The sequence below is a fragment of the Pleurodeles waltl genome, chromosome 3_2, assembly GCF_031143425.1.
Source record: "Pleurodeles waltl isolate 20211129_DDA chromosome 3_2, aPleWal1.hap1.20221129, whole genome shotgun sequence".
In the NCBI taxonomy this organism is placed as follows: Eukaryota; Metazoa; Chordata; class Amphibia; order Caudata; family Salamandridae; genus Pleurodeles; species Pleurodeles waltl.
In genome coordinates this window covers 98975515-98995299 of record NC_090441.1, presented here as the reverse complement: position 1 = coordinate 98995299, position 19785 = coordinate 98975515, and the positions used below count along the sequence as shown (strand labels likewise).

Here is a 19785-nt window from a genome sequence, read left to right as displayed (position 1 = left end):
TGCACCCTGCTGATATTGGCAAAATTGTTGTCCACTCCCAGAATGCAGAGGTGTATCTCATGGTGAATGGCCCAGCGTCATGTTCGCTGCACTAACGCTGACAGCTGCAGAGAGTGGGTACCTCACTGCTTTTGTTTTGACTAAGGCTACCTTGACTCTATTTCCAGATAGAAGGCTTTGAGAAGTAGGCGAGTAGCTAGAAGCTCCTGGTGACTGATGTGAAGACCTCTGATGAGCGGACCATAAGCCGTAAATTGTCATGCCTTGGCAAAGTGGCACTCACAACCTAACAAGGGAGTCGTCGGAAGTGACTTGGCTTTGACCACACTCATGGGGCTGGGTGTGGTCTTTGTGCAGATGCCAGTGTCAGCTGAGAAAGATGGACCCTCATCAGCCTCGGACTCGCTGGAGACGACTACTTCCATGCTGGGTTAGTGTGGTGAGGTTCAATGTCCTCTTCAACACAGAGGGGATCTGGTTGCCTGAAAATCTCGGACTTTTTTGGATGGCTGTTTTTGTTCCCTCAAGTGGGCCAAGCGCCTATCTCTTTGATTACAAAGGGTCGTTGTGAGCCAAACAGTGAAACATAAAGCACAATCTGGCTCATTATTTTGGGAGACACAAAAATTGCAGATGCTATGGTGGTGGGCTCAGGGACACTTTGTGTGGAATCAAGGGCATTTCCTAAAGAGCATCTAACTCCATCACACACCATGTATCAACATTACCCGATGGCCAAGACTGGAAAACGAAAGCCTGGGGCCCGGACGACTGCAGGGCAGCCTTCAAACTTTATTGGCATGGAGAAGAAACAGTTAAAAGTGACAGCTGTTATAAAAGTCTCTGAGGTAAGGAAGAAGGGTTGAAATGCGAGAGCCCGGTGAACGAACATGGCGCATGTCGAATATGAGAATCCTGGCCATACACTTCTGAACTCGAAGGCAGAGAAAAATTATCTAACAATGTGGGCCAATGCCCATGCACAGTACTTGCTAAGGAAGAAGTCACTCTACACCCCGCAAATCAAAAGCCTTCTCAGAAGAAAAACAACTTGCAAAATCGAAGCCCAACTTTAAATAGCAATAATGCACAGAACGGGTGTACCTACAGCCACACATGCTAAAAACATGTATACAATTGGGACTGTGTTACACTTAAATTGGCTGGATGTCCTGTGTCTTGATAAAATATTGCCAGATTATGGGTTATTGATGGAGGAGGAGGTGAATTGAGGTTCCCGGACCAGAAGGCAGATAAGCAGCTGGTAAGTTTGGGGGGGGGGGGGGGGGGGGGGGGGGGGGGGGGGGGGGCAGATGATGGACAGGATTTCTAGCCATGCTTGAAACTCACCTGCTAAAATAGAATACATAAGGTCCTTGGCTACAGGTTAAATACTGAAAGTATTGTAAAAGAGTACACATGTATCATAGGGTGAAAGAGCTGATCAAAAGGATGGTTACATGCAAACACACAAATAGCAGAACTGTGGACCTAGAAAATAAATGGGTGTGGTCTTGTAGAAGGCCAACCTAAATGCATGGACCATGCAAGCACTGTTTTGTAACCAATTTCCCATAATCAACCCAATAGTCTGGAGGAAGGGAAACTAGACCTAAAATCAGTTCAACTGCATCACAAAACATACATTTATGAATACAACAATGTGCTCAACAGAAAAGGCTTTGTCGGCCCAGGCCTCAATATGGCTACTTCCCAACTGAATTTTGGTAGTGGATGCAGAGTGAAGGGAACATGATTTGATGAGAAATCTTGTTTGTAGGAAAAGCCCCAATATCTATGTATTGCTCAGTTTTTATTTTTTAAGCAGCTATAAAGAAAACTGAAAACATACCATATTTTCTTTCAAACAATTCTTCCACTTGCTTTCTCAAGTCTGTTATTCTGGCATTCCATTTCTCTATAAGAAAAAGGAAAAAAAAATATTCACTCATTTCAGTAAGCGCTAATAAAAGCCAATGTTTACAGAGTGAAAAACCAATCAGAATCACAAGTGTATGATAAGGAATCAAGACCATGGATAGAAATAGAAGAAAATTAACACAAGCAATCTGACAAACTTTTATAATTAAATTATCTTGCCATTTAAAGACTGAAAACAGAGGTCAACTATCTGAAGATGGAAATTAAGAATACAACCTTGGAGTCTTTGTTCGAGTATTAAAAAATGATCATAAAAGACCATCACAGTACAAATCAATAAAGGAATGTCATCAATATAATGGAAAAAAAAAACATATATAATAAAACATCGAGGCTTTCCGGTCAGCATGTGCAGATTTAAAAGAAAACTACACACACACATAATAAAGGGTTACATAATGTCTCTAGGAAATAAAATGCAGGCTTGCATTTTGTAAATGTACATACTTAAAGAACAGCAGGCGATAAACAATGCACAAAAAATAGAACATTTACAAAAGAACACAAAATGCAACAGAGTTGGAGGGGAGTCCCTGCATGGACACAATAATAAAGAAGCTGAATCATATTGCCCCAAGTGAATTAAGGAGGCAGCAAATAGTCCCTAAACAGAATCTGATTAGAGATGTACTTTCCCAAAGGTTTAAAGCCCAGGTCAAATAAGGATCCATTTCCACAGTGGTCTGAATTATTGAATAATCTCCTCTCCATCTCTAATGGTGGTCATGTACTCCCTAAAACGTTGTTTATTCTAAAGGGCCTCAATCAGATCTTCCAAGGTTATCAACCATGCATTTTATGTGCTGTCATCAAGGTATAATGTGGTTAAAATTGCATGCAAAGCAGTCACGTATGATCTTTAAGTCAAGAGTGATATGGTAATTCCACCAAACAGACAGCCAAAGTAACATCGCAGCCAGAGTAATACGATGATCTCCATAACCCAGCCCCAGTTCCTCGAGCAGGAAATAGTTGGGGCTGCTGGGCAGTAGCACCCCACTAAAAGCCTGCAGAAGTTGTTCTCTTCACCTTGAATGCGGTTTGTGGGATAACAATCCCACAACCCTGCCACGTAAGTTAATATAGGTAAACACCTCAGTAAATTAATTTCAATCAAAGGCTTAACAGGCTTGTTACCGTTGTGCTGGGCAAAATTACAAAGACTACCAACTGACTTTTGATGCCTTGTTGATAGGCATGGAAGTGAGCTTAAAGACTAGAAGATTACACCCAAATAGGATAAATTGCTAACCCAATCTATTTGTGTTCTCTTAGTACTGAAGTCTCTGGATTTACAATTGTTTGGGCCACAAGTCATGTAAGAAAGTTTTCACTAAGTTGCTTTTAAGGTTGCGATTATCTATGAACTCTATACATTTATCAATAAGGATCTTCAGTCCATTAGGGAGTCCGGCGCTTTGGCATGCAAATGGGTTGGTATAAATGTAGCATTTACCCTTGGCACATCATATCCATGCCCGACTAGGAAAGGATAAAGATTGTTGATGTACAACAAAACAAATTGCAGCCATAACATACCCTTGTTTTACCCCTTAGTTAAGGGTGAAAGGCTGTGTACATTCACCCACTTCCCCAAATCTTGTAGAAGTGAAAACATTTGAATAAAGAGCACAAAGGAGCTCCACTACAGTTGAGTTCATACCCACAGTTATGATCTGTTCACTTGAACAAAAGCAGGACGTAGATCCATGAACAACAGATAGATGGTTGCTCCGTTCACAACATTGTATTTGGTGATCATCTGGAGGTTAAGGCATTTTTTCCAAGTTCCAAGCCCTTATCTGAACTCGTATTGTAGCTTGGAAAAATATTCACAGCACAACATAACTGGATTCAATCAAGAGCTATACGAACAACTACTTTTACTACAGAATCAAGTAACAAAATGGGTCTATAGCAGTTTGTAGGAAGTTGGCTCTGTATGCACTATTTCAAAGTAAGAAATAGCATGCACAGAGTCCAAGGGTTCCCCTTAGAGGTAAGATAGTGGCAAAAAGAGATAATTCTAATGCTCTATTTTGTGGTAGTGTGGTCGAGCAGTAGGCTTATCAGAGGGTAGTGTTAAGCATTTGTTGTACATACACAGGCAATATATGAGGAACACACACTCAAAGACAATTCCAGGCCAATAGGTTTTTGTATAGAAAAATATATTTTCTTAGTTTATTTTAAGAACCACAGGTTCAAGATTTACAAGTAATACTTCAAATGAAAGGTATTTCACTTAGGAACTAGGAACTTAGGAAGCAAAATAGCATGTACAGTTTTCACACAAATGGCAATAAGCTATGTTAAAACTAGACAGTGCAATTTTCAACAGTTCCTGGGGGAGGTAAGTGTTTGTTAGTTTTGCAGGTAAGTAAACCACCTACAGGGTTCAAAGTTGGGTCCAAGGTAGCCCACCGTTGGGGGTTCAGAACAACCCCAAAGTTACCACACCAGCAGCTCAGGGCCGGTCAGGTGCAGAGGTCAAAGTGGTGCCCAAAACGCATAGGCTTCAATGGAGAAGGGGGTGCCACGGTTCCAGTCTGCCAGCAGGTAGGTACCCGTGTCTTCGGAGAGCAGACCAGGGGTGTTTTGTAGGGCATGGGTGGGGGTGGAGGGGGGGGTGATCGGGGGGGCACAAGTCAGCACAAAAAGTACACCCTCGGTGGCACGGGGGCGGCCGGGTGCAGTGGGCAAACAGGCGTCAGGTTTTCAATGGAGTTCAATGGGAGACCCAGGGGTCTCTCCAGCGAAGCAGGCAGGCAAGGGGGGTGCTCCTCGGGGTAGCCACCACTTGGGCAAGGGAGAGGGCCACCTGGGGGTCGCTTCTGCACTGGAGGTCGGATCCTTCAGGTCCTGGGGGCTGCGGGTGCAGTGTCTTTACCAGGCGTCGGGTTCTTAGAAGCAGGCAGTCACGGTCAGGGGGAGCCTCTGGATTCCTTCTGCAGGCGTCGCGTGGGGGGCTCAGGGGGGTCAGCTCTGGCTACTCACAGGGTCGCAGTCGCCGGGGAGTCCTCCCTGTAGTGTTGGTTCTCCGCAGGTCGAGCCGGGTGCAGAGTGCAAAGTCTCACGCTTCCGGCGGGAAACGTGTGGTCTTTAAAAGTTGCTTCTTTGTTGCAAAGATGTTTCTTCTTTGGAGCAGAGCCGCTGTCCTCGGGAGTTCTTGGTCCTTTCAGATGCATGGTAGTCCTCTGAGGCTTCAGAGGTCACTGGACCCTGTGGAACGTGCTGCTGGTGAGGTTTTTTTTTTTTTAAGTGGGGAGACAGGCCGGTAGAGCTGGGACCAAAGAAGTTGGTGTCTCCGTCTTCTCTGCAGGGCTTTCAGGTCAGCAGTCCTTCGTCTTAGGTTGCAGGAATCTATCTTGCTAGGTTCTGGGAGCCCCTAAATACTCAATTTAGGGGTGTGTTTAGGTCTGGGGGGTTAGTAGCCAATGGCTACTAGCCCTGAGGGTGGCCACACCCTCTTTGTGCCTCCTCCCTGAGGGGAGGAGGGCACATCCCTAATCCTATTGGGGGAATCCTCCATCTGCAAGATGGAGGATTTCTAAAAGTCAGAGTCACCTCAGCTCAGGACACCTTAGGGGCTGTCCTGACTGGCCAGTGACGACTCCTTGTTTTTCTCATTATCTCCTCCGGCCTTGCTGCTAAAAGTGGGGCTGTGGCCGGAGGGGGCGGGCATCTCCACTAGCTGGAGTGCCCTGGGGTTCTGTAACAAAGGGGGTGAGCATTTGAGGCTCACCGCCAGGTGTTACAGTTCCTGCAGGGGGAGGTGAGAAGCACCTCCACCCAGTACAGGCTTAGTTACTAGCCACAGAGTGACAAAGGCACTCTCCCCATGTGGCCAGCAACATGTCTGGTGTGTGGTAGGCTGGCAAAACTAGTCAGCCCACACTGGAAGTCGGGTATGATTTCAGGGGGCATCTCTAAGATGCCCTCTGGGGTGTATTTCACAATAAAATGTACACTGGCATCAGTGTGCATTTATTGTGCTGAGAAGTTTGATACCAAACTTTCCAGTTTTCAGTGTAGCCATTATGGTGCTGTGGAGTTTGTGTATGACAGACTCCCAGACCATATACTATTATGGCTACCCTGCACTTACAATGTCTAAGGTTTTGCTTAGACACTGTAGGGGCATAGTGCTCATGCACCTATGCAGTCACCTATGGTATAGTGCACCCTGCCTTAGGGCTGTAAGGCCTGCTAGAGGGGTGACTTATCTATGCCATAGGCAGTGTGAGGTTGGCATGGCACCCTGAGGGGAGTGCCACGTCAACTTAGTCATTTTCTCCCCACCAGCACACACAAGCTGGTAAGCAGTGTGTCTGTGCTGAGTGAGGGGTCTCCAGGGTGGCATAAGACATGCTGCAGCCCTTAGAGACCTTCCCTGGCATCAGGGCCCTTGGTACCAGGGGTACCAGTTACAAGGGCCTTACCTGGATGCCAGGGTGTGCCAATTGTGGAAACAAAGGTACAGGTTAGGGAAAGAACACTGGTGCTGGGGCCTGGTTAGCAGGCCTCAGCACACTTTCAAATCATAACTTGGCATCAGCAAAGGCAAAAAGTCAGGGGGTAACCATGCCAAGGAGGCATTTCCTTACAAAGTTGGAATCCAATCTGTTGCTTTTTTTTTTTTTATCTAGGTATTTCTGTTGTGATATGCCACAAAGAGGGTAGCTTGGTCCTGAATGCCGAATTTAAAGCAATGGTAACTACAGGGGCCTCAAATGAACATTCACTTAGTACATTTACATTGGGACCCCGTAGGACCTGGGGGCCTTTCCAGCTGGACTCAGAGCAATAACTGTAGCACCCTCATGAATTTCAAACCTTATAGATAATGGGTAAAATTCATCTTCACTCGAGTTCTGCTCACCCCATAACTCAAGACTATGTATAAGCCAAAATGTACTACTCATGGGTGTGCAGGGATGTTATGAGCAACGCTCGGCATACATATCTCAGATGAGTGATATTTGTTGATGATTTCCCAATAGGTCTTGCCATCATCGCTACAGCAAGATAAAAACTAGGGCTCTGATTATCTGATTTTAAAGTGGTTTGTATGTAGCCCTTCACCTACCTATGTTCTAGGGTTCATATTCAGGGCTTTACATAGTTGTAGGAAGTTGGCTCTGTATATACTATCTCAAAGTGAGAGATAGTGTGCACAGAGTCCAAGGGTTCCCCTTAGAGGTTGATAGTGGCAAAATTAGATAATACTAATGCTCTATTTTGTGGTAGTGTGGTTGAGCAGTAGGCTTATCAGAGGGTAGTGTTAAGCATTTGTGGTACACACACAGGCAATAAATGAGGAACACACACTCAGACTTAACTCCAGGCCAATAGGTTTTTTATATAGACAAATATATTTTCCTAATTTATTTTAGAACCACAAGATTCAAGATTTCAGGTAAGTACATAAAATGCAAGGTACTTCACACGGGTAAGTATAGGACTTTGATTCAAAGCAGTAGTACACACAGTTTTGGTTAAAATGGCAATAAGCTATTTTCAAAGTGGACGTTGCAAAAATCAACAGTTCCTGGGGGAGGTAAGTATTGGTTAGTTTTTTAGGTAAGTAAAGCACTTACAAAGTCAGTCTCCTGGGCATAGGAATCCCACTGTTGGGGGTTCAAGGCAACCCCAAAGCCACAGCAACACAGGGCCGGTCAGGTGCAAAGGTCAAAGGAGAGCCCAAAACACATAAGCGCCTATGGAGAACAGGGGTGCTCCGGTTCCAGTCTGCTAGCAGGTAAGTACCTGCGTCCTCAGGGAGCAGACTGGGGGGGGGGGTGTTTGTAAAGCACTGGGGCAGGAGGGGAAGGGGTTTGGGGGGATACAAGCACACAAAACAAACTCAGCGGCACAGGGGCAGCCGGGTGCAGTGTGCAAAGTAGGTGTCAGTTTTCCTATTGAAAGCAATGGAGGGACCCAGGGTTCACTCAGGCGATGCAGGCAGGGCAAGGGGGCGTCTCGGGCCAGCCACCGACTGGGCTAGGATGAGGGCCTCCTGCTGGTCACTCCTGCACTGCTAGGTGGTTCCTCTCAGTCCTGGGGGCTGCGGGTGCAGTGCTTGGTCCAGGCGTCTGGTTCCTTTGTTACCAGGCAGTCGCGGTCAGGGGGAGCCTCTGGATCCTCTATGCAGGTGTTGCCTGGGAGTCCTCTCTGCGGTGTTTGTAGTACTGGACTAGAGCCAGGGTCATCGGGTGCAGAGTGTGAAGACTCACGATTCTGCCAGGAAGTAAGAGTCTCTTTAAAGTTGCTTCTTTGTTGCTGTTTCTGAACAGTGCCGCTGTTCTCGGGAAGTTCTTGGTCCTTTGGGTGCAGGGCAGTCCTCTAAGTCCTCAGAGGTCGCTGGTCCCTCTGGATATGTCGCTGTGCAGGTTCTTTGAGACTGGAGACAGGCCGGTAGGGCTGGGACCAAGTCAATTATCTCCGTCGTCTCTGCAGGGCTTTCAGGTCAACAGTCCTTGTTATAGGTTGCAGGAATCTGATTTCCTGGGTTCAGGGCCGCCCCTAAATACTGAATTTAGGGGTGTGTTTAGGACTGCGGGCAGTAGCCATTGGCTACTGTCCAGGAGGGTGGCTACACCCTCTTTGTGCCTCCTCCCTGATGGGAGGGGAGCACATCCCTATTCCTACTGGGGGAATCCTCCAAAAGCAAGATGGAGGATTTCTTAAGGCAGGGGTCACCTCAGCTCAGGACACCTTAGGGGCTGTCCTGACTGGTGGGTGACTCCTCCTTGTTTTTCTCATTATCTCCTCTGGACTTGCTGCCAAAAGTGGGGGATGTGTCCAGGGGGCGGGCATATCCACTAGCTGGAGTGCCCTGTGGCATTGTAACACGAAGCCTGAGCCTTTGAGGTTCACTGCTAGGTGTTACAGTTCCTGCAGGGAGGAGGTGTTAAGCACCTCCACCCAGTGCAGGCTTTGTTTCTGGCCTCAGAGAGCACAAATGCTCTCACACCATGGCATCAGAAATTCAGCTCAGTGGCAGGCTGGCACAGACCAGTCAGTCCTGCACTGAAGGATTGGGTAAAATACAGGGGAGATGCCCTCTGTGTGCATTTTTTTTAATTATAAATCCAGCACTGGCATCAGTGTGGGTTTATTATTCTGAGAAGTTTGATACTAAACTTCCCAGTATTCAGTGTAGCCATTATGGAACTGTGGAGTTCGTTATGACAAACTCCCAGACCATATACTTAATATGGCCACCCTTTACTTACAATGTCTAAGAATGGACTTAGACACTGTAGGGACATATTGCTCATGCAGCTATGAGCTCACCTGTGGTATAGTGCACCCTGCCTTAGGGCTGTAAGGCCTGCTGAAGGGGTGACTTACCTATGCCACAGGCAGTATTTTGTATGCATGGCATCCTGAGGGGGATGCCATGTCGATTTTGCCTTTTTTCTCCCCACCAAGACACACAATCTCCAATGGCAGTGTGCATGTGTTAGGTGAGGGGTCCCTTAGGGTGGCACAACACATGCTGCAGCCCTTAGGGACCTTCCCTGGTCACAGGGCCTTTGGTACCACTGGTACCTTTTACAAGGGACTTATCTGTGAGGCAGGGGTGTGCCAATTGTGGAAACAATGGTACATTTTAGTGAAAGAACACTGGTGCTGGGTCCTGCTTAGCAGGGTCTCAGCACAGTTCTCAGTCAAGTCAGCATCAATATCACACAACAAGTGTTGGGGGGGAGGGGGAGGCAACTGCAACAGGGAGCCATTTTCCTACAATAGTGATATGCTGGATTACCTACAAGTTCTATTAAAACTGTCCGGATGCATTTGGTCATGTCTAAATGTTAAGGACAGGAGCCAAATCTTACTGCAACAGGCCAGAGATTTATTCTGCTGAGAAGTTTGATACCAAACTTCCCAGTTTTCAGTGTAGCCATTATGGTGCTGTGGAGTTCGTATTTGACAGACTCCCAGACCATATACTATTATGGCTACCCTGCACTTACAATGTCTAAGATTTGGCTTAGACACTGTAGGGGCATAGTGTTCATGCACTTATGCCCTCACCTGTGGTATAGTGCACCCTGCCTTAGGGCTGTAAGGCTTGCTAGAGGGGTGACTTACCTTTGCCACAGGCAGTGTGAGGTTGGCATGGCACTCTGAGGGGAGTGCCATGTCGACTTAGTCTTTTTCTCCCCTCCAGCACACACAAGATGTGAAGCAGTGTGCATGTGCTGAGTGAGGGGTCCCCAGGGTGGCATAAGACATGCTGCAGCCCTTAGAGACCTTCCCTGGCATCAGGGCCCTTGGTACCAGGGGTACCAGTTATAAGGGACTTACCTTAGTGCCAGGGGTGTGCCAATTGTGGAGACAAAGGTCCAGTTTAGGGAAAGAACACTGGTGCTGGGGCCTGGTTAGCAGGGTCCCAGCACACTTTCAATCAAAACTTAGCATCAGCAAAGGCAAAAGGTCAGGGGGTAACCATGCCAAGGAGGCATTTCCTTACAACAAGATTTAGGGGCGTTTTAGGGGTTAGAGGGCAGTAGCCAATGGCTTTTACAAGGGACTTATCTGTATGCCAGAGGTGTGCCAATTGTGGAAACAATGGTACATTTTTAGTGAAAGAGCACTGAACACTGGTGGTGGGGGCCTTTTTAGCAGGATACCTACACACTCTCAGTCAAGTCAACATCAATATCAGGCTAAAAGTCGGGGGGGTAACTGCAACAAGGGCCATTTTCCTACACACTGTATAACCCATTTAGAGTTACCATATTGTAGTGTAGCCATTTTTAATATAGGCTTTGCGCGTTTGCTTAAAGCATTAGGCCTTTGTGCACTTTGTTCTAGATGCATTTTATTTAGCCTCGCACTGTTATTTTTCAATAACCAGTTTCACAGTCTTGTTTTATTTCTTCTATCACACTGTTTAGCTTACTTCAGCACCAGAGTTCTCAAACAATACATTCTTGCTCGCTCTGTGCTTCAGTCAAGTATACAGTCTGGTACATTGCCGATAGATGTGGTAGGAGTTTAGTCTTTAGGATTCGTAGAAAGTACACATTCTTACGTAGGGACGTTTCTTAGAACACCGGCGTGTTAATTATAAAAACACTTCCTAGTCCTGGTACACGTAAGAAGGAGATTCCGACCAGGGAACCACAACTAGACGCTGACTGCCCTGTTGCAGATGCTGATCCAGATCACAGGCCTTTGCTCAGGTATGAGGGTTGATGTCATCCCAGGGAACCTGAAAGGCAGGCTTAGAGCTTAACATGCTGTGCTCAAAATAGAACTTAGAAGAGAGAACGTAATCTAGTAGCACTATGATAGCGTTATTCCTATGTTTGACTCTCCTCGTTACTATTTCAATCCTACTGTGTTGTATGGTTCTGGTTATTGCGGCTCACGCCTTGTTATCCAAAATGCAGTTGTTTTATTAAATCAATCTTTAAAACTCAAACTGCCTTTGTCATTTGAATATGAGACCACACTGGGTATGAGAGAACTGGTTGGGATCTGAGTGACCACGACTTCCCTGGGAAGCACTAAGATGTCATGCGCTCGGCTGCCCAATTATCTCTTCCCTTTGGGAGAGATGAGGCACTGCTAGTTAGCCGAAGCATAACCGGATTGGGAGTGACAAGGGTCCTTCGCCGTGGGTTAGACTTAGTCCCCCACACTGTGAGCGATCCTGCCACCCAAAAATCCAGTAGTCTCATTAGTATAATGAGAGCCTACGCGACAATATCATGGGACCCTATCTCCTGTAACAATGTCATTTATTAACCATTAATCGCCAATCCTTACCTATCTTGTTGACAATACCCGAGGCGTTCTAGCAGATAATATCAAGGACCAATGGGGAATAGCTCCCGTTGTAGTATGCAGCAAGACTTGCAGCTTTACTTAAAACAGGGGAAAGATCTAATGTGCCCGTCTCATCGCCGTCATGCTGTCCATCCTGACCCTCATGCCAGTCAATCTAATTTAGATCGGTCAGAGGCTGAACACCTTTAGAGCATGCTGGAAACTATGCTGATGAAAGGGTAAGCTAAGGAGGTCATCTAGGACACTGCTAGTTCAAGGCTGGCTGCAAACGTCTATAGAAATTAGCAACCTGAATATCATTCATCTATATTAGAAAGGTACACCTTTGTTGTGTTTGTGCTCAACAGTAAAATACTTCATCAGTCTCAGTTTCAATGTGTCTACTCCTCAACCTAATTTTGGTAGTGGATAAAGAGTGAAGGGAACATAATGATTCGATGCAAAATCTTGTTAGTGGAAAAAATCTTGATGGCTATTTATTTTTCAGTTTGTCGTTTTTAAGCAGCTAAAAAGCTGTAAGTTACAAAAATAAAAATGGCGAATGAAAAGGAGTATCAAAGTAGTCATACAACTCTGACAGTAACCAAATGGATCTCCCTTACCACTGAATCTACTGTTCTACTAACGCCCCACTATTTGAATATTATTAAGAGATATATAGGCATGGATTAAGTGAAGGAAGTCTTGGAATTGTCTTACTTCTGCAATGGTGGTGACTAATTAAAGAGGTTACCCTGCATCTTTTTCATTCACACCCAATGTCTTAGAAGTCCAGGGTTAATTTCTACGTTCAGAAAAATGAAGCAGGCTATCCAGAGTAAAAGCCTTTTACAGGACATCTTCTGCAGGTCATGACAAGTTGAAAAACTCCAGGCATGCTTTTTATAGACCTACTTAAATCCACACAGTTATTAGAGGTAATTCAGACCTCCAATCTATAAAACATCCTTTCCACAAACATCTACTCTAAGACAAAAACAGTATACTTTAATTGATGGTGAGCATTGCTCTAATATTACTGCTTCTTCCTTGAAGTCCAATTCAATGGCATTCTTTTGAGGATGATGTCTATACACCTAAATCTCCAGATATATATTACATCTGGGAAATGTGTTTTGGGCCTTCAAAATGCTTTCATGCACTTTGTCACACTCTGAAAACAACCAACTGCCTCCAGACACATGCTAAATCAGAAGAATCTGGTAAAAGACAAAGAAAATTTGCTTACTTGTAAAACTAGTTTTCTTCCAGGGAAATCCTCAAAATGTTGTACTACAAAGTGTGCAAGAGCTGCGAAAAAACAAAATTTGGCAGTGGAGGAGGGAGTGTTGCTTAGGACTTTGATGTGGATTCCCCTGGGAGAGAACTAGGATTACGTAAGCAACTTTTCCTTCTCTTCCACGGGACGCTTATCAATAGTCATAACCACTGAATACAAGCCCATCCCACAAACCTGCAGACAAAAATATAGAATAGGAGCTGTTAAAATTACCCAAAGAGATTTCTCAAGGAAGCTTGTCCCCCTTCGGTATCGGCTCTTGAATCTGACTCTAGACAGTAATGTTTAGCATAAGTATGTACATACTTTCAAGTTGCCACCTTGCATATCTCAGCCAAAGGAACCTGTTTTAATAGGACAGCTGTTGCTGACTTACCCCTGTGTAGGAGGCTGGCCTGGCTTGTAGTGGGTACCAAGGGGTACTTACACTCTGTACCAGGTCCAGTTGTCCCTTATTAGTGTAGAAGAGGTGTTTCTAGCAGCTTAGGCTGATAGAAGGTAGCTATAGCAGAGCAGCTTAGGCTGAACTAGGAGACATGCAAAGCTCCGAATATACCACTGGTGTCATATGCACAATATCATAAGAAAACACAATACACAGATATACTAAAAATAAAGGTAGTTTATTTTTATGACAATATGCCAAAAGTATCTCAGTGAGTACCCTCAGTATGAGGATAGCAAATATACACAAGATATATGTACACAATACCAAAAATATGCAGTAATAGCAAAAGGAAGTAATGCAAGCAATTTATAGTCACAATAGATTGCAATGAGAGCACATAGGTATAGGGGCAACACAAACCATATACTCCAAAAGTGGAATGCGAACCACGAATGGACCCCAAACCTATGTGAGGTTGTAGAGGGTCGCTGGGACTGTAGGAAAACAGTGAGGGTTAGAAAAATAGCCCAACCCAAGACCCTAAAAAGTAGGTGTAAAGGGCACCTATATTCCCCAGAGAGCACAGAAGTCGTGATAGGGGAATTCTGTAAGGAAGACCAACACCAGCAATGCAACAAAGGTGGATTTCCGGACGAGAGTACCTGTGGAACAAGGGGACCAAGTCCAAGAGTCGCGACAAAGTCGAGATTGGGCAGATGCCCAGGAAATGCCAGCTGAGGATGCAAAGAAGCTGCCACCGGATGGTAGAAGCTGTGGATTCTGCAAGTACGAAGAGGGCTAGAAACTTTCCCTTTGGAGGATGGATGTCCCACGTCGTGAAGAAGCTTGCAGAGGTGTTCTCACGCAGAAAGACCACAAACAAGCCTTGCTAGCTGCAAGGGTCGCGGTTAGGGTTTTTGGATGCTGCTGTGGCCCAGGGGGGACCAGGATGTCGCCAATTGCGTGAGGAGACAGAGGGGGCGCACAGCAAGATAGGGAGCCCTCACAGAAGCAGGCAGCATCCGCAGAAGTGCCGAAACAGGCACTACGAAGAGGAGTGAACCGGAGCTCACCCGAAGTCACAAAAGGAGATCCCACGACACCAGAGGACAACTCAGGAGGTCGTGCACTGCAGGTTAGAGTGTCGGGGACCCAGGCTTGGCTGTGCACAAAGGAAATCCTGGAAGAGTGCACAGGAGCCAGAGCAGCTGCAAATTCAGCGGTACCCAGCAATGCAGTCTAGCGTGGGGAGGCAAGGACTTACCTCCACCAAACTTGGACTGAAGAGTCACTGGATTGTGGGAATCACTTGGACAGAGTTGCTGAGTTCCAGGGACCACGCTCGTCGTGCTGAGAGGGGACCCAGAGGACCGGTGATGCAGTTTGTAGGAAGTTGGCTCTGTATGCACTATTTCAAAGTAAGGAATAGTATGCACAGAGTCCAAGGGTTCCCCTTAGAGGTAAGATAGTGGCAAAAAGAGATAATACTAATGCTCTATTTTGTGGTAGTGTGGTCGAGCAGTCAAGCAGGCTTATCAAAGGAGTAGTGTTAAGCATTTGTTGTACATACACAGGCAATAAATGAGGAACACACACTCCGAGACAATTCCAGGCCAATAGGTTTTGTTATAGAAAAATATATTTTCTTAGTTTATTTTAAGAACCACAGGTTCAAATTCTACATGTAATATCTCATTTGAAAGGTATTGCAGGTAAGTTCTTTAGGAACTTTGAATAATCACAATAGCATACAGGGAGTGCAGAATTATTAGGCAAGTTGTATTTTTGAGGATTAATTTTATTATTGAACAACAACCATGTTCTCAATGAACCCAAAAAACTGATTAATATCAAAACTGAATATTTTTGGAAGTAGTTTTTAGTTTGTTTTTAGTTTTAGCTATGTTAGGGGGATATCTGTGTGTGCAGGTGACTATCACTGTGCATAATTATTAGGCAACTTAACAAAAAAAAATATATACCCATTTCAATTATTTATCATTACCAGTGAAACCAATATAACATCTCAACATTCACAAATATACATTTCTGACATTCAAAAACAAAACAAAAACAAATCAGTGACCAATATAGCCACCTTTCTTTGCAAGGACACTCAACAGCCTGCCATCCATGGATTCTGTCAGTGTTTTGATCTGTTCACCATCAACATTGCGTGCAGCAGCAACCACAGCCTCCCAGACACTGTTCAGAGAGGTGTACTGTTTTCCCTCCTTGTAAATCTCACATTTGATGATGGACCACAGGTTCTCAATGGGGTTCAGATCAGGTGAACAAGGAGGCCATGTCATTAGATTTCCTTCTTTTATACCCTTTCTTGCCAGCTACGCTGTGGAGTACTTGGACGCGTGTGATGGAGCATTGTCCTGCATGAAAATCATGTTTTTCTTGAAGGATGCAGACTTCTTCCTGTACCACTGCTTGAAGAAGGTGTCTTCCAGGAACTGGCAGTAGGACTGGGAGTTGAGCTTGACTCCATCCTCAACCCGAAAAGGCCCCACAAGCTCATCTTTGATGATACCAGCCCAAACCAGTACTCCACCTCCACCTTGCTGGCGTCTGAGTCGGACTGGAGCTCTCTGCCCTTTACCAATCCAGCCACGGGCCCATCCATCTGGCCCATCAAGACTCACTCTCATTTCATCAGTCCATAAGACCTTAGAAAAATCAGTCTTGAGATATTTCTTGGCCCAGTCTTGACGTTTCAGCTTGTGTGTCTTGTTCAGTGGTGGTCGTCTTTCAGCCTTTCTTACCTTGGCCATGTCTCTGAGTATTGCACACCTTGTGCTTTTGGGCACTCCAGTGATGTTGCAGCTCTGAAAAATGGCCAAACTGGTGGCAAGTGGCATCGTGGCAGCTGCACGCTTGACTTTTCTCAGTTCATGGGCAGTTATTTTGCGCCTTGGTTTTTCCACACGCTTCTTGCGACCCTGTTGACTATTTTGAATGAAACGCTTGATTGTTCGATGATCACGCTTCAGAAGCTTTGCAATTTTAAGAGTGCTGCATCCCTCTGCAAGATATCTCACTATTTTTGACTTTTCTGAGCCTGTCAAGTCCTTCTTTTGACCCATTTTGCCAAAGGAAAGGAAGTTGCCTAATAATTATGCACACCTGATATAGGGTGTTGATGTCATTAGACCACACCCCTTCTCATTACAGAGATGCACATCACCTAATATGCTTAATTGGTAGTAGGCTTTCGAGCCTATACAGCTTGGAGTAAGACAACATGCATAAAGAGGATGATGTGGTCAAAATACTCATTTGCCTAATAATTCTGCACTCCCTGTATATACTTTTTACATAAAACACATTTAGCTGTTTTAAAAGTGGACACTTAGTGCAATTGTCACAGTTCCTGGGGGAGGTAAAGTAATGTTAGTTCTTGCAGGTAAGTAAACCACCTACGGGGTTCAAATTGGGGTCCAAGGTAGCCCACCGTTGGGTGTTCAGAGCCACCCCAAAGTTACCACACCAGCAGCTCAGGGCCGGTCAGGTGAAGAGTTCAAAGTGGTGCCCAAAACTCATAGGCTTCAATGGAGAGAAGGGGGTGCCCCGGTTCCAGTCTGCCAGCAGGTAAGTACCCACGTCTTCGGAGGGCAGACCAGGGGGGTTTTGTAGGGCACAGGGGGGGGACACAAGCTCACACAAAAAGTACACCCTCAGCGGCACTGGGGCGGCCGGGTGCAGTGTGCAAACACGCGTCGGGTTTTCAATAGGTTTCAATGAGAGACCAAGGGGTCTCTTCAGCGATGCAGGCAGGCAAGGGGGGGGCTCCTCGGGGTAGCCACCACCTGGGCAAGGGAGAGGGCCTCCTGGGGGTCACTCCTGCACTGGAGTTCCGATCCTTCAGGTGCTGGGGGCTGCGGGTGCAGGGTCTTTTCCAGCCGTCTGGATTTTAGAGTCAGGCAGTCGCGGTCAGGGGGAGCCTGGGGATTCCCTCTGCAGGCGTCGCTGTGGGGGCTCAGGGGGGACAACTTTGGTTACTCACAGTCTCGGAGTCGCCAGAGGGTCCTCCCTGAGGTGTTGGTTCTCCACCAGTCGAGTCGGGGTTCCGGGTGCAGTGTTGCAAGTCTCACGCTTCTTGCGGGGATTGCAGGGGTCTTTAAATCTGCTCCTCTGGATACAAAGTTGCTGTCTTTGTTGAACAGGGCCTCTGTTCTCTGGAGTTTCTTGGTCTCTTGGAAGCAGGGCAGTCCTCTGAGGATTCAGAGGTCGCTGGTCCCAGGGAAAGCGTCGCTGGAGCAGTTTTCTTCTGAAGGCAGGAGACAGGCCGGTAGGACTGGGGCCAAAGCAGTTGGTGTCTTCTTTCTTCTTCTGCAGGGGTTTTCAGCTCAGCAGTCCTCTTCTTCTGTAAGTTGCAGGAATCTAAATTCTTAGGTTCAGGGGAGCCCTTAAATACTAAATTTAAGGGCGTGTTTAGGTCTGGGGGGTTAGTAGCCAATGGCGACTAGCCCTGAGGGTGGGTACACCCTCTTTGTGCCTCCTCCCAAGGGGAGGGGGGTCACATTCCTATCCCTATTGGGGGGATCCTCCATCTGCAAGATGGAGGATTCCTAAAAGTCAGAGTCACTTCAGCTCAGGTTGCCTTAGGGGCTGTCCTTACTGGCCAGTGACTCCTCCTTGTTTTTCTCATTATCTCCTCCGGCCTTGCCGCCAAAAGTGGGGCCTTGGCCGGAGGGGGCGGGCAACTCCACTAGCTGGAATGCCCTGTGGCGCTGGAACAAAGGGGGTGAGCCTTTGAGGCTCACCGCCAGGTGTTACAGCTCCTGCAAGGGGGAGGTGATAGCATCTCCACCCAGTGCAGGCTTTGTTACTAGCCACAGAGTGACAAAGGCACTCTCCCCATGTGGCCAGCAACATGTCTCGAGTGTGGCAGGCTGCTAAAACCAGTCAGCCTACACAGGTAGTTGGTTAAGGTTTCAGGGGGCACCTCTAAGGTGCCCTCTGGGGTGTATTTCACAATACAATGTACACTGGCATCAGTGTGCATTTATTGTGCTGAGAAGTTTGATACCAAACTTCCCAGTTTTCAGTGTAGCCATTATGGTGCTGTGGAGTTCGTGTTTGACAGACTCCCAGACCATATACTCTTATGGCTACCCTGCACTTACAATGTCTAAGGTTTTGCTTAGACACTGTAGGGGCACAGTGCTCATGCACTGGTGCCCTCACCTATGGTATAGTGCACCCTGCCTTAGGGCTGTAAGGCCTGCTAGAGGGGTGACTTATCTATACTGCATAGGCAGTGTGAGGTTGGCATGGCACCCTGAGGGGAGTGCCATGTCAACTTACTCGTTTTGTCCTCACCAGCACACACAAGCTGGCAAGCAGTGTGTCTGTGCTGAGTGAGGAGTCCCCAGGGTGGCATAAGCTATGCTGCAGCCCTTAGAGACCTTCCCTGGCATCAGGGCCCTTGGTACCAGGGGTACCAGTTACAAGGGACTTACCTGGATGCCAGGGTGTGCCAATTGTGTAAAACAAAAGTACAGGTTAGGGAAAGAACACTGGTGCTGGGGCCTGGTTAGCAGGCCTCAGCACACTTTCAAATCAAAACATAGCATCAGCAAAGCAAAATGTCAGGGGGTAACCATGCCAAGGAGGCATTTCCTTACACAGTTCTTTTGGTGCCTGCGGTTGCAGGGGGAGGATTCCGTTGTCCCACGGGAGATTTCTTCGGAGCTTCTAGTGCAGAGAGGAGGCAGACTACCCCCACAGCATGCACCACCAGGAAAACAGTTGAGAAGGCGGCAGGATCAGCGATACAAGGTTGCAGTAGTCGTCTTTGCTACTTTGTTGCAGTATTGCAGGAGTCCTGAGCAGTCAGCGGTCGATTCCTTGGCAGAAGGTGAAGAGAGAGATGCAGAGGAACTCTGATGAGCTCTTGCATTCGTTATCTAAAGAATTCCCCAAAGCAGAGACCCTAAATAGCCAGAAAAGGAGGTCTGGCTACCTAGGAAGGAGGATAGGCTAGCAACACAGGTAAGAGCCTATCAGAAGGGGTCTCTGACGTCACCTGCTGGCACTGGCCACTCAGAGCAGTCCAGTGTGCAAGCAGCACGCACCTATGTTTCCAAGATGGCAGAGGTCTGGAGCACACTGGAGGAGCTCTGGGCACCTCCCATGGGAGGTGCAGGTCAGGGGAGTGGTCACTCCCCTTTCCTTTGTCCAGTTTCGCGCCAGAGCAGGGCTGGGGGATCCCTGAACCGGTGTAGACTGGCTTATGCAGAGATGGGCACCATCTGTGCCCATCAAAGCATTTCCAGAGGCTGGGGGAGGCTACTCCTCCCCAGCCCAGACACCTTTTTCCAAAGGGAGAGGGTGTAACACCCTCTCTCTGAGG

The 19785-nt window shown here is 46.8% G+C and overlaps 1 protein-coding gene across 2 annotated transcripts in view; it reads right to left on the bottom strand.

The window, feature by feature from the left end:
- GTF2I (general transcription factor IIi) overlaps positions 1-19785 on the bottom strand; it is a 1115084-nt gene that overhangs the window by 634862 nt on the left and 460437 nt on the right. For both annotated transcript variants that reach the window (XM_069226909.1, XM_069226910.1), the window contains one exon: positions 1853-1918. In XM_069226909.1, the coding sequence (XP_069083010.1) occupies positions 1853-1918 (66 nt within the window). The remainder of the gene's footprint in view (positions 1-1852; positions 1919-19785) is intronic.